The sequence below is a fragment of the Nansenia antarctica genome, assembly GCF_963989245.1.
Source record: "Nansenia antarctica genome assembly, chromosome: 5".
Lineage (NCBI taxonomy): Eukaryota > Metazoa > Chordata > Actinopteri > Argentiniformes > Microstomatidae > Nansenia > Nansenia antarctica.
The window spans coordinates 33,685,249-33,699,755 of record NC_137690.1 but is presented as its reverse complement, the minus strand read 5'-3'; the positions used below and the strand labels follow the sequence as shown (position 1 = coordinate 33,699,755).

At 48.3% G+C, this 14,507-nt stretch overlaps 2 protein-coding genes across 2 annotated transcripts; both read right to left on the bottom strand.

Moving 5' to 3' along the window:
- Positions 1-8,780: 8,780 nt before the first annotated feature.
- Positions 8,781-9,506, bottom strand: LOC308157975 (polyadenylate-binding protein 1-like; the record flags this gene model as incomplete). The annotated part of the gene is made up of 1 exon (XM_080531568.1): positions 8,781-9,506. One exon carries the CDS (start codon positions 9,504-9,506, stop codon positions 8,781-8,783), a length of 726 nt encoding a protein of 241 aa, XP_080387694.1.
- Positions 9,507-10,823: 1,317 nt separating this feature from the next.
- On the bottom strand, positions 10,824-14,267 carry LOC308157974 (polyadenylate-binding protein 1A-like; the record flags this gene model as incomplete). Its single annotated transcript, XM_080531567.1, has 4 exons — positions 10,824-10,854; positions 12,818-13,179; positions 13,252-13,347; positions 13,467-14,267. 4 exons carry the CDS (start codon positions 14,265-14,267, stop codon positions 10,824-10,826), a joined length of 1,290 nt encoding a protein of 429 aa, XP_080387693.1.
- Between the last annotated feature and the right edge of the window lie 240 nt (positions 14,268-14,507).

Sequence of the window (14,507 nt, the reverse complement as noted above, 5' to 3'; positions counted from 1 at the left end):
TGGAGCTCAGGAACTCTGGAGCCTCCAGCATGGAGAGAAGTTCTTCGTTGTCCATCTCCAGCAGCATCCCTGTGACCTTGGCAGCTAGACTGGGGTGAGTTTCCTTGATAAGTTGGAAGAGATGCTCACCTGGAGGGATGGAGAATCAAACAAATCAGTAACAGTTATTATACAGTATAGCTAATGGGGGATCTAAAGATCGTAAAGTAGACTCACCCAGCAGCTGTTTCCGCTCCTCAGGAGGAGTGGCGGCCAGCATGGAGGCAGTCAGCGAAGCAGGCTGCTGTTGCTGCATGGGGACCTGGGACCAGTGTGCCTGCAGCGCAGCGACCGCTGCATCCACCTTGGAGCTCAGGAACTCTGGAGCCTCCAGCATGTAGAGAAGTTCTTCGTTGTCCATCTCCAGCAGCATCCCTGTGACCTTGGCAGCTAGACTGAGGTGAGTTTCCTTGATAAGTTGGAAGAGATGCTCACCTGGAGGGATGGAGAATCAAACAAATCAGTAACAGTTATTATACAGTATAGCTAATGGGGGATCTAAAGATCGTAAAGTAGACTCACCCAGCAGCTGTTTCCGCTCCTCAGGAGGAGTGGCGGCCAGCATGGAGGCAGTCAGCGAAGCAGGCTGCTGCTGCTGCTGCATGGGGACCTGGGACCAGTGTGCCTGCAGCGCAGCGACCGCTGCATCCACCTTGGAGCTCAGGAACTCTGGAGCCTCCAGCATGTAGAGAAGTTCTTCGTTGTCCATCTCCAGCAGCATCCCTGTGTCCTTGGCAGCTAGACTGGGGTGAGTTTCCTTGATAAGTTGGAAGAGATGCTCACCTGGAGGGATGGAGAATCAAACAAATCAGTAACAGTTATTATACAGTATAGCTAATGGGGGATCTAAAGATCGTAAAGTAGACTCACCCAGCAGCTGTTTCCGCTCCTCAGGAGGAGTGGCGGCCAGCATGGAGGCAGTCAGCGAAGCAGGCTGCTGCTGCTGCTGCATGGGGACCTGGGACCAGTGTGCCTGCAGCGCAGCGACCGCTGCATCCACCTTGGAGCTCAGGAACTCTGGAGCCTCCAGCATGTAGAGAAGTTCTTCGTTGTCCATCTCCAGCAGCATCCCTGTGACCTTGGCAGCTAGACTGGGGTGAGTTTCCTTGATAAGTTGGAAGAGATGCTCACCTGGAGGGATGGAGAATCAAACAAATCAGTAACAGTTATTATACAGTACAGTATAGCTAATGGGGGATCTAAAGATCGTAAAGTAGACTCACCCAGCAGCTGTTTCCGCTCCTCAGGAGGAGTGGCGGCCAGCATGGAGGCAGTCAGCGAAGCAGGCTGCTGCTGCTGCATGGGGACCTGGGACCAGTGTGCCTGCAGCGCAGCGACCGCTGCATCCACCTTGGAGCTCAGGAACTCTGGAGCCTCCAGCATGTAGAGAAGTTCTTCGTTGTCCATCTCCAGCAGCATCCCTGTGACCTTGGCAGCTAGACTGGGGTGAGTTTCCTTGATAAGTTGGAAGAGATGCTCACCTGGAGGGATGGAGAATCAAACAAATCAGTAACAGTTATTATACAGTATAGCTAATGGGGGATCTAAAGATCGTAAAGTAGACTCACCCAGCAGCTGTTTCCGCTCCTCAGGATGAGTGGCGGCCAGCATGGAGGCAGTCAGCGAAGCAGGCTGCTGCTGCTGCATGGGGACCTGGGACCAGTGTGCCTGCAGCGCAGCGACCGCTGCATCCACCTTGGAGCTCAGGAACTCTGGAGCCTCCAGCATGTAGAGAAGTTCTTCGTTGTCCATCTCCAGCAGCATCCCTGTGACCTTGGCAGCTAGACTGGGGTGAGTTTCCTTGATAAGTTGGAAGAGATGCTCACCTGGAGGGATGGAGAATCAAACAAATCAGTAACAGTTATTATACAGTATAGCTAATGGGGGATCTAAAGATCGTAAAGTAGACTCACCCAGCAGCTGTTTCCGCTCCTCAGGAGGAGTGGCGGCCAGCATGGAGGCAGTCAGCGAAGCAGGCTGCTGCTGCTGCTGCATGGGGACCTGGGACCAGTGTGCCTGCAGCGCAGCGACCGCTGCATCCACCTTGGAGCTCAGGAACTCTGGAGCCTCCAGCATGTAGAGAAGTTCTTCGTTGTCCATCTCCAGCAGCATCCCTGTGACCTTGGCAGCTAGACTGGGGTGAGTTTCCTTGATAAGTTGGAAGAGATGCTCACCTGGAGGGATGGAGAATCAAACAAATCAGTAACAGTTATTATACAGTACAGTATAGCTAATGGGGGATCTAAAGATCGTAAAGTAGACTCACCCAGCAGCTGTTTCCGCTCCTCAGGAGGAGTGGCGGCCAGCATGGAGGCAGTCAGCGAAGCAGGCTGCTGCTGCTGCATGGGGACCTGGGACCAGTGTGCCTGCAGCGCAGCGACCGCTGCATCCACCTTGGAGCTCAGGAACTCTGGAGCCTCCAGCATGTAGAGAAGTTCTTCGTTGTCCATCTCCAGCAGCATCCCTGTGACCTTGGCAGCTAGACTGGGGTGAGTTTCCTTGATAAGTTGGAAGAGATGCTCACCTGGAGGGATGGAGAATCAAACAAATCAGTAACAGTTATTATACAGTACAGTATAGCTAATGGGGGATCTAAAGATCGTAAAGTAGACTCACCCAGCAGCTGTTTCCGCTCCTCAGGAGGAGTGGCGGCCAGCATGGAGGCAGTCAGCGAAGCAGGCTGCTGCTGCTGCATGGGGACCTGGGACCAGTGTGCCTGCAGCGCAGCGACCGCTGCATCCACCTTGGAGCTCAGGAACTCTGGAGCCTCCAGCATGTAGAGAAGTTCTTCGTTGTCCATCTCCAGCAGCATCCCTGTGACCTTGGCAGCTAGACTGGGGTGAGTTTCCTTGATAAGTTGGAAGAGATGCTCACCTGGAGGGATGGAGAATCAAACAAATCAGTAACAGTTATTATACAGTATAGCTAATGGGGGATCTAAAGATCGTAAAGTAGACTCACCCAGCAGCTGTTTCCGCTCCTCAGGATGAGTGGCGGCCAGCATGGAGGCAGTCAGCGAAGCAGGCTGCTGCTGCTGCATGGGGACCTGGGACCAGTGTGCCTGCAGCGCAGCGACCGCTGCATCCACCTTGGAGCTCAGGAACTCTGGAGCCTCCAGCATGTAGAGAAGTTCTTCGTTGTCCATCTCCAGCAGCATCCCTGTGACCTTGGCAGCTAGACTGGGGTGAGTTTCCTTGATAAGTTGGAAGAGATGCTCACCTGGAGGGATGGAGAATCAAACAAATCAGTAACAGTTATTATACAGTATAGCTAATGGGGGATCTAAAGATCGTAAAGTAGACTCACCCAGCAGCTGTTTCCGCTCCTCAGGAGGAGTGGCGGCCAGCATGGAGGCAGTCAGCGAAGCAGGCTGCTGCTGCTGCTGCATGGGGACCTGGGACCAGTGTGCCTGCAGCGCAGCGACCGCTGCATCCACCTTGGAGCTCAGGAACTCTGGAGCCTCCAGCATGTAGAGAAGTTCTTCGTTGTCCATCTCCAGCAGCATCCCTGTGACCTTGGCAGCTAGACTGGGGTGAGTTTCCTTGATAAGTTGGAAGAGATGCTCACCTGGAGGGATGGAGAATCAAACAAATCAGTAACAGTTATTATACAGTACAGTATAGCTAATGGGGGATCTAAAGATCGTAAAGTAGACTCACCCAGCAGCTGTTTCCGCTCCTCAGGAGGAGTGGCGGCCAGCATGGAGGCAGTCAGCGAAGCAGGCTGCTGCTGCTGCATGGGGACCTGGGACCAGTGTGCCTGCAGCGCAGCGACCGCTGCATCCACCTTGGAGCTCAGGAACTCTGGAGCCTCCAGCATGTAGAGAAGTTCTTCGTTGTCCATCTCCAGCAGCATCCCTGTGACCTTGGCAGCTAGACTGGGGTGAGTTTCCTTGATAAGTTGGAAGAGATGCTCACCTGGAGGGATAGAGAATCAAACAAATCAGTAACAGTTATTATACAGTATAGCTAATGGGGGATCTAAAGATCGTAAAGTAGACTCACCCAGCAGCTGTTTCCGCTCCTCAGGAGGAGTGGCGGCCAGCATGGAGGCAGTCAGCGAAGCAGGCTGCTGCTGCTGCTGCATGGGGACCTGGGACCAGTGTGCCTGCAGCGCAGCGACCGCTGCATCCACCTTGGAGCTCAGGAACTCTGGAGCCTCCAGCATGTAGAGAAGTTCTTCGTTGTCCATCTCCAGCAGCATCCCTGTGACCTTGGCAGCTAGACTGGGGTGAGTTTCCTTGATAAGTTGGAAGAGATGCTCACCTGGAGGGATGGAGAATCAAACAAATCAGTAACAGTTATTATACAGTATAGCTAATGGGGGATCTAAAGATCGTAAAGTAGACTCACCCAGCAGCTGTTTCCGCTCCTCAGGAGGAGTGGCGGCCAGCATGGAGGCAGTCAGCGAAGCAGGCTGCTGCTGCTGCTGCTGCATGGGGACCTGGGACCAGTGTGCCTGCAGCGCAGCGACCGCTGCATCCACCTTGGAGCTCAGGAACTCTGGAGCCTCCAGCATGTAGAGAAGTTCTTCGTTGTCCATCTCCAGCAGCATCCCTGTGACCTTGGCAGCTAGACTGGGGTGAGTTTCCTTGATAAGTTGGAAGAGATGCTCACCTGGAGGGATGGAGAATCAAACAAATCAGTAACAGTTATTATACAGTATAGCTAATGGGGGATCTAAAGATCGTAAAGTAGACTCACCCAGCAGCTGTTTCCGCTCCTCAGGAGGAGTGGCGGCCAGCATGGAGGCAGTCAGCGAAGCAGGCTGCTGCTGCTGCTGCATGGGGACCTGGGACCAGTGTGCCTGCAGCGCAGCGACCGCTGCATCCACCTTGGAGCTCAGGAACTCTGGAGCCTCCAGCATGTAGAGAAGTTCTTCGTTGTCCATCTCCAGCAGCATCCCTGTGACCTTGGCAGCTAGACTGGGGTGAGTTTCCTTGATAAGTTGGAAGAGATGCTCACCTGGAGGGATGGAGAATCAAACAAATCAGTAACAGTTATTATACAGTACAGTATAGCTAATGGGGGATCTAAAGATCGTAAAGTAGACTCACCCAGCAGCTGTTTCCGCTCCTCAGGAGGAGTGGCGGCCAGCATGGAGGCAGTCAGCGAAGCAGGCTGCTGCTGCTGCATGGGGACCTGGGACCAGTGTGCCTGCAGCGCAGCGACCGCTGCATCCACCTTGGAGCTCAGGAACTCTGGAGCCTCCAGCATGTAGAGAAGTTCTTCGTTGTCCATCTCCAGCAGCATCCCTGTGACCTTGGCAGCTAGACTGGGGTGAGTTTCCTTGATAAGTTGGAAGAGATGCTCACCTGGAGGGATGGAGAATCAAACAAATCAGTAACAGTTATTATACAGTATAGCTAATGGGGGATCTAAAGATCGTAAAGTAGACTCACCCAGCAGCTGTTTCCGCTCCTCAGGATGAGTGGCGGCCAGCATGGAGGCAGTCAGCGAAGCAGGCTGCTGCTGCATGGGGACCTGCAGCTGGGGAGGAGCCATGTGCTGCTGTGGGTAGTGAGGCATGATGTAGGAGGGCATGTTCTGGAAGTACTGAGGTTGCACACTCTGGATGGCCCAGCCAGGAGGAGGTCTCAGTTGATCCAGCTGGTTGGTGAGGTAGTAGGTAGTACCACCACAGGTCTGGGGCTGTGGAACGGGAGCCATGACGTATCCAGACGGTGGAGCAGGCTGGTAGGGGTCGATGACTAGGTCGGGCATGCCGCAGACACTGTACTCTTCTGTGATAAACGCCTGTTGGTGTGCTTGGCGGTCCTTCCTGCTCCGGGCCAGGGCCACATACAACGGCTTGTTGGCCACGACGCGGCCGTTCATCTCAGTCATGGCCTTGGTGGCGTCCTCGGGGGAGGAGAAGCGCACGAAGCCGAAGCCCTTGCTGCGTTGACCTTCCATCATCACCTTCGCACTGGTGATCGTTCCGAAGGAGGAGAACGCTCGGTGCAGACGCTCATCGTCCCAGCCATCATCCAGGTTCTTCACGTACAGATTGACACCCTGGTAAGCGAAAAAACCTGTTTAGTGAGATGTTTTTCATACCTCAAATACATCAACAATAACTATGTGTAAATAGTATCAACTTCTATGTTAGTATCAGAGAACTGGAGGCCACAAACCTGGTATCTGGTCATACGCTCATGCTTCATGTGTTCAAACCGGTGCTTCAGCGCGGTCTGGCGCTCTCTTCTCTTCTGGGCACGGCTAGGGATGGGACGATTATCGTGTTTATCGTTAATCGCGATAAAAACACCCGCGATAACTTTATCGTGGAGAATTTTAATTAGTTGAATAATCGTCATAATCGTTTTTTTTTTTTTTTTTTTTTTTTTTTATTATTTTTAAATGACTGGACTTTTTAAATAGGCACTACATTTTATAAACACTGCTTTGTCTGACTGGTGGTCCCCAGCTGATGACCCAGTTAGGCCCACATAGGTGTTCAGTGAGGTGTCACAGCACACCTGTTCTAAAGGCACTGTTGGAGGTGCGTCAGGCAGCAATGCCCAGCAGGAGTACCATCACCTGTATCATGATTTGATCTGTCTGTTTTTATTGTGTGTGACCTATATGTATGTGACCTATGTGTTTTGTTTTTTTTTGTTAATATTTTTATTGAGTTTCACAGAGACATGTACACAACAGGACATAACAACAACAACAACTAGTATCCGTGGGGGAGGTTATTGTCCCATTTATAGTAGAAAACTAGTTTTGCACTTTGTTATGCAGTACATTGTCCATAAACAATAACAGAAAATTTTCTTTCTCTTTTTTTTTACAAACAAAAAACAAAGACAAACAAAACAAAACAAAAACAAAAAAACAGGGGGGGGAGGAGGCCATGTCACATATCAGAAATAAACAGAAAAGAAAATGACAACAAATGCCATAATATATGGGGGGATCACCCCCATCCTCCGTCCTCCATGGACAGCATCCATGTCTTACAGTCCTAAACACAGCGGCAGCACAACACCAGCACAGTAAATAATATTGTGACCCATACATTGTAGATCTGTTACACATTAGTCTTGTGTACTTTCTTGAGTGTAATCCACCAAACCTTTCATTACAATGGCAGCCAGTCTGGTACCAATATAATCTAAGAACGGAGACCAAATCTTATAGAATGTCTTTATCTTACACTTATGTCAGATATTCCATAGGAATCATATCAAAAATTACCTTGTGCCATCCAGCTATTGTAGGCGGTTTGCAGTCTATCCATTTCAGCAATATATTTTTCCTTGCACAAAAAGTGAGGATACACAGAAGTCTTTTGGAATGCATACTTTTAAGTGGCAACCCAAACAATAGACACATGGGGTCCTTATCCAATGTAACATCTAGAATTAGATGAATTTTATCCACTATACCTTTCCAGTAATCTATATATCTACAAGTCCAAACACAATGAACAAAGCTCCCAACCTCGGTAATACACTTTGTACACATTTCCGATTTGTTATGATCCATTTTATGTCTAAGTTGGGGAGTAATCTGCAAACGTTGTAGTAGTCTAAATTGCGTTTCCTTCGTCCTATTACAGATTGAGATGTCGTTTGCCGATTGCCATATTAGTGACCAAGTTGCTGCATCAGTATTAATGTTCAGGTCATTATTCCAGTCTTTGGGCGTAAATGCAGGTTTGCCTTTATCATATTTCGAAAGTGCTCTATACCCAAGCCCCAGAATGCCTCTCGTCTTTCCAGCAGAGACTATCTCCTCCAGCGGAGAGGGTTGGTGACAGAGGCCAGTGTCTTTTTGGCTATTTAAAAAACTTCGTATCTGAAGGTATCTGAAAAACTCATTTCGTGGTAGGTCATATTTCTTACATAATTGGTCAAATGAAAGTAGTATTTCCGTATCATATAAATGTCCGATAGTAACCATCCCTTTGCTGTCCCACCGCTTGAAACCCCTATCCGTGGCACCAGGGGAGAAGTCTATGTTGCCCCAAACTGGCGAGAGGGAGGATGTAATAATCGTATGTTATAAATAAATAGTAATATAATTGAGATTTCTCACATGAGCCGCGCGCGAATATCCTCACAGAAATTTGTCTCGCGCGATTGTTCAGCCTGCATGGGTAACGTGACTGTCAAGTCAGCCTTGTCAGTCAGTCACTAACGTATGCTAGCCTTCTCACCATGGCTGCATCGGCCCCGTGTCCATTGCCTCACCTTTCCAGGGTTGCACGCAGGCTTCTATGCATACCTGCAACTAGTGTTCCTTCAGAGAGAGTGTTTAGTGCCAGTGGGCACATACTCACACCTCTCCGAGCACAGCTAAAGGCAGAAAAAGTGAACATTTTGTTGACATTTTTGCACTTTAACCTATCTTGAAGCTTTCAAGTCTCTAAGCCACAAGGCTAGCACTCAGTTTGATGACAGAAAAGTGTCAGTGTTCAAGTTTTGTTTGACAGTATTTTTTTCCTTTATTTATGCAGTGATACCTTATAATTTATCATTACCTTATTTAAGATTTTATTAAAGATTTTTATTTTTGTCAAGATGTTTTTAAAATGATGTTAATGTTATTAACATGATTCAATAAAAATACAACAAAATCTAAGTTAAAGTGATTACAGTGTGTTTTATTGGCATTCTAAAAAAAGGTTTTTTTTTTTTTTTTTTTTTTTTAATTCTCGCGATAATATCGTGGATCGCGATTATTTTGCCCACGATAATCGTGACATGACATTTTCTAATCGTCCCACCCCTAGGCACGGCCCACGTAGACCTTTCTCCCGTCGATGTTCTGACCATTCATGTCGTCGACAGCCTTCTGGGCGTCCTCATGCCTTTCGAAGCAAACAAAACCGAAACCCCTGGACTGACCCTTGACATCAGTCATGACCCGGACTCTCTGGGTTGGTCCATATATTTCAAACTTTTCCTTCAGTTTTTGGTCATCCATATCCTTGCCATGGTTTTTTATGTACACATTGGTGAACTCTCTGGCCCTGGCTCCATGTTCAGCCTCTCGTTCTTTGTTAGATTTGAAGTGTCCAATAAACACTGGTTTGTCATTGAACAGCATGCCATTCAGCCTCTTAATGGCTCTCTCAGCAGCCTCCTGGCACTCATATTGCACATAGGCATGGCCTTTAGATTGGCCATTCTCATCACAAACCACCTTACAGGAAAGGACCTTTCCAAATGTAGAAAACGTGTCGTAGAGGGCCTGGCTGTCAATAGATTCCTCCAAGTTCTTGAGGAAAACATTGCCTACCCCACTCTTCCTCAGTGAAGGGTCAAGCTGAAACCACATGATGCGCATAGGTCTTCCTTGGAGGTAATCAAAGTTCATCGTTTCCAGAGCAAGCTCTGCATCAGCGTGCTGTTGAAAGTTGACATAGGCATACCCCAAGGATCGTTGGGTGATCTTGTCCCTGCACACTCGGATGGTAGTTGCACCTGCAGAGCTGAATTTCTCATCCAACATTGTCTCAGTGGTATCCTGGTGGAGATCTCCAACATACAACATACAGGCCATATTTAGTTATGTTAGAAAACTTCTCCTAACCCTAATATTTTAGCTTTGGATATTCTTGATAATAATCAAATGTGTGCTCTATGCAGAGGAATTGCAGGTCATTTAAATGATAACACTGTTGTTTACACTAGAACTGGTTCTAGAACCCCAGTTGTGTGGTCCTCGTTTGTTACATCATCACATTCTCAACTGTGTACCCATAGAAATCCTTGATGTTATATCTACATTTCTATATGCAAATAATGTTAACTACTCATTGTTACCTGAAGGGCTGTAGCTAGCAGTGTATGTTGTACAGAGTTTGGGTTGTTCACCCATGTTGGGGTTCAGGAGACCTTCGCTAGGAGATGTATTTGGTGCACTCTGAACCACATACAGTATGGAGTGAATAGATATTCGGAGGAGAAAAGTATTTTGCACATATTTACTATATATATCAGAAGCACTGTTTTCATCAAAGACCCTAAAGAAGCAATGCATTTCTTATGATAGATAGATAGATAGTTTATTAGTCACACGACCAAAGCCGGTGGAATTTGTTCTCGCTGCCTGCTCTGCGCTGACTCGGTCAATAATGTGTAGTGAATTAAATGACTAGTTAGTTAGTGAAATCAAACTCATATATCGCAAACATAATGGGCATTTTTATCTTGTGGCCATCCACAATTATATGAATTGATTTAAGAAACATAATGACTGATTGCGTTGATGTCAATATTGAAATTTTTTCAGAATAATAATGAGCAACTAGAAACTGTATGTGTATTGCATTATTTATGCTTTTCTGAATAACATTTTCGTATTCAGGTACATCCCTAGTTTCAAATCGTATTGTTTGTTCCCAGATCTATAAACACAGAGATGTTTTGATGTTTGATGACGGCTACAGAATAGCGATCCCTTTTCAATGATGTGTAGTAAATGAAATGACTAGTTAGTGAAATCAAAGTCCTATCTTGCAAACAGAATGGATTTTTTTTTAATTGTGTATAACAAATGATTGAACGATTGTATACTGTATAATAAATGAGCCCACTGCACTTGAATAAAAGCTCTTACTTAGTTTTCCAAAATGAGATTAATCAAATAGAGGTAAACAAATCTTGCTGATCTCAAATGTTATTGTTTGGCCCAGATCTAGAAGCACAGAGATGTATTGGCCTCTGAAGATAGTTTGAGAATTGATCACAGTCAGCGGTATTTAATGACTTTCCAAATGACTTTCCAAAATGTACAATCTAAAATGCAGAGCTATCAAGTCTCTCTCTACAGGACCACACTGTTGATATTCTGATCACTGACACAGTAAAGGACACTCAGACATAGCAGAGTACATTTTGTTCATTTGGTAATGAAATAATTTATTAATACTGTAATATCAAAAAATATAGCAAAAGCTGTTCTATGTTAAAAGATGTTTAAATGTTGTAGGAGTAGGTTTTAAATGTCTGGATTTCCATCCCTTGTCTTAGTCTCATTGAACTCAAGCTGGTCGGGGGTCAGACTTCTGTGCAGCCTCCTTAGCCCAGTGTGCCTGCAGCGCAGCGACCGCATCATCCACCTTGGAGCTCAGGAACTCTGGAGCCTCCAGCATGTAGAGAAGTTCTTCGTTGTCCATCTCCAGCAGCATCCCTGTGACCTTGGCAGCTAGACTGGGGTGAGTTTCCTTGATAAGTTGGAAGAGATGCTCACCTGGAGGGATGGAGAATCAAACAAATCAGTAACAGTTATTATACAGTATAGCTAATGGGGGATCTAAAGATCGTAAAGTAGACTCACCCAGCAGCTGTTTCCGCTCCTCAGGAGGAGTGGCGGCCAGCATGGAGGCAGTCAGCGAAGCAGGCTGCTGCTGCTGCATGGGGACCTGGGACCAGTGTGCCTGCAGCGCAGCGACCGCTGCATCCACCTTGGAGCTCAGGAACTCTGGAGCCTCCAGCATGTAGAGAAGTTCTTCGTTGTCCATCTCCAGCAGCATCCCTGTGACCTTGGCAGCTAGACTGGGGTGAGTTTCCTTGATAAGTTGGAAGAGATGCTCACCTGGAGGGATGGAGAATCAAACAAATCAGTAACAGTTATTATACAGTATAGCTAATGGGGGATCTAAAGATCGTAAAGTAGACTCACCCAGCAGCTGTTTCCGCTCCTCAGGAGGAGTGGCGGCCAGCATGGAGGCAGTCAGCGAAGCAGGCTGCTGCTGCTGCATGGGGACCTGGGACCAGTGTGCCTGCAGCGCAGCGACCGCTGCATCCACCTTGGAGCTCAGGAACTCTGGAGCCTCCAGCATGTAGAGAAGTTCTTCGTTGTCCATCTCCAGCAGCATCCCTGTGACCTTGGCAGCTAGACTGGGGTGAGTTTCCTTGATAAGTTGGAAGAGATGCTCACCTGGAGGGATGGAGAATCAAACAAATCAGTAACAGTTATTATACAGTATAGCTAATGGGGGATCTAAAGATCGTAAAGTAGACTCACCCAGCAGCTGTTTCCGCTCCTCAGGAGGAGTGGCGGCCAGCATGGAGGCAGTCAGCGAAGCAGGCTGCTGCTGCTGCTGCTGCATGGGGACCTGGGACCAGTGTGCCTGCAGCGCAGCGACCGCTGCATCCACCTTGGAGCTCAGGAACTCTGGAGCCTCCAGCATGTAGAGAAGTTCTTCGTTGTCCATCTCCAGCAGCATCCCTGTGACCTTGGCAGCTAGACTGGGGTGAGTTTCCTTGATAAGTTGGAAGAGATGCTCACCTGGAGGGATGGAGAATCAAACAAATCAGTAACAGTTATTATACAGTATAGCTAATGGGGGATCTAAAGATCGTAAAGTAGACTCACCCAGCAGCTGTTTCCGCTCCTCAGGAGGAGTGGCGGCCAGCATGGAGGCAGTCAGCGAAGCAGGCTGCTGCTGCTGCTGCATGGGGACCTGGGACCAGTGTGCCTGCAGCGCAGCGACCGCTGCATCCACCTTGGAGCTCAGGAACTCTGGAGCCTCCAGCATGTAGAGAAGTTCTTCGTTGTCCATCTCCAGCAGCATCCCTGTGACCTTGGCAGCTAGACTGGGGTGAGTTTCCTTGATAAGTTGGAAGAGATGCTCACCTGGAGGGATGGAGAATCAAACAAATCAGTAACAGTTATTATACAGTATAGCTAATGGGGGATCTAAAGATCGTAAAGTAGACTCACCCAGCAGCTGTTTCCGCTCCTCAGGAGGAGTGGCGGCCAGCATGGAGGCAGTCAGCGAAGCAGGCTGCTGCTGCTGCTGCATGGGGACCTGCAGCTGGGGAGGAGCCATGTGCTGCTGTGGGTAGTGAGGCATGATGTAGGAGGGCATGTTCTGGAAGTACTGAGGTTGCACACTCTGGGTGGCCCAGCCAGGAGGAGGTCTCAGTTGATCCAGCTGGTTGGTGAGGTAGTAGGTAGTACCACCACAGGTCTGGGGCTGTGGAACGGGAGCCATGACGTATCCAGACGGTGGAGCAGGCTGGTAGGGGTCGATGACTAGGTCGGGCATGCCGCAGACACTGTACTCTTCTGTGATAAACGCCTGTTGGTGTGCTTGGCGGTCTTTCCTGCTCCGGGCCAGGGCCACATACAACGGCTTGTTGGCCACGACGCGGCCGTTCATCTCAGTCATGGCCTTGGTGGCGTCCTCGGGGGAGGAGAAGCGCACGAAGCCGAAGCCCTTGCTGCGTTGACCTTCCATCATCACCTTCGCACTGGTGATCGTTCCGAAGGAGGAGAACGCTCGGTGCAGACGCTCATCGTCCCAGCCATCATCCAGGTTCTTCACGTACAGATTGACACCCTGGTAAGCGAAAAAACCTGTTTAGTGAGATGTTTTTCATACCTCAAATACATCAACAATAACTATGTGTAAATAGTATCAACTTCTGTGTTAGTATCAGAGAACTGGAGGCCACAAACCTGGTATCTGGTCATACGCTCATGCTTCATGTGTTCAAACCGGTGCTTCAGCGCGGTCTGGCGCTCTCTTCTCTTCTGGGCACGGCCCACGTAGACCTTTCTCCCGTCGATGTTCTGACCATTCATGTCGTCGACAGCCTTCTGGGCGTCCTCATGCCTTTCGAAGCAAACAAAACCGAAACCCCTGGACTGACCCTTGACATCAGTCATGACCCGGACTCTCTGGGTTGGTCCATATATTTCAAACTTTTCCTTCAGTTTTTGGTCATCCATATCCTTGCCATGGTTTTTTATGTACACATTGGTGAACTCTCTGGCCCTGGCTCCATGTTCAGCCTCTCGTTCTTTGTTAGATTTGAAGTGTCCAATAAACACTGGTTTGTCATTGAACAGCATGCCATTCAGCCTCTTAATGGCTCTCTCAGCAGCCTCCTGGCACTCATATTGCACATAGGCATGGCCTTTAGATTGGCCATTCTCATCACAAACCACCTTACAGGAAAGGACCTTTCCAAATGTAGAAAACGTGTCGTAGAGGGCCTGGCTGTCAATAGATTCCTCCAAGTTCTTGAGGAAAACATTGCCTACCCCACTCTTCCTCAGTGAAGGGTCAAGCTGAAACCACATGATGCGCATAGGTCTTCCTTGGAGGTAATCAAAGTTCATCGTTTCCAGAGCAAGCTCTGCATCAGCGTGCTGTTGAAAGTTGACATAGGCATACCCCAAGGATCGTTGGGTGATCTTGTCCCTGCACACTCGGATGGTAGTTGCACCTGCAGAGCTGAATTTCTCATCCAACATTGTCTCAGTGGTATCCTGGTGGAGATCTCCAACATACAACATACAGGCCATATTTAGTTATGTTAGAAAACTTCTCCTAACCCTAATATTTTAGCTTTGGATATTCTTGATAATAATCAAATGTGTGCTCTATGCAGAGGAATTGCAGGTCATTTAAATGATAACACTGTTGTTTACACTAGAACTGGTTCTAGAACCCCAGTTGTGTGGTCCTCGTTTGTTACATCATCACATTCTCAA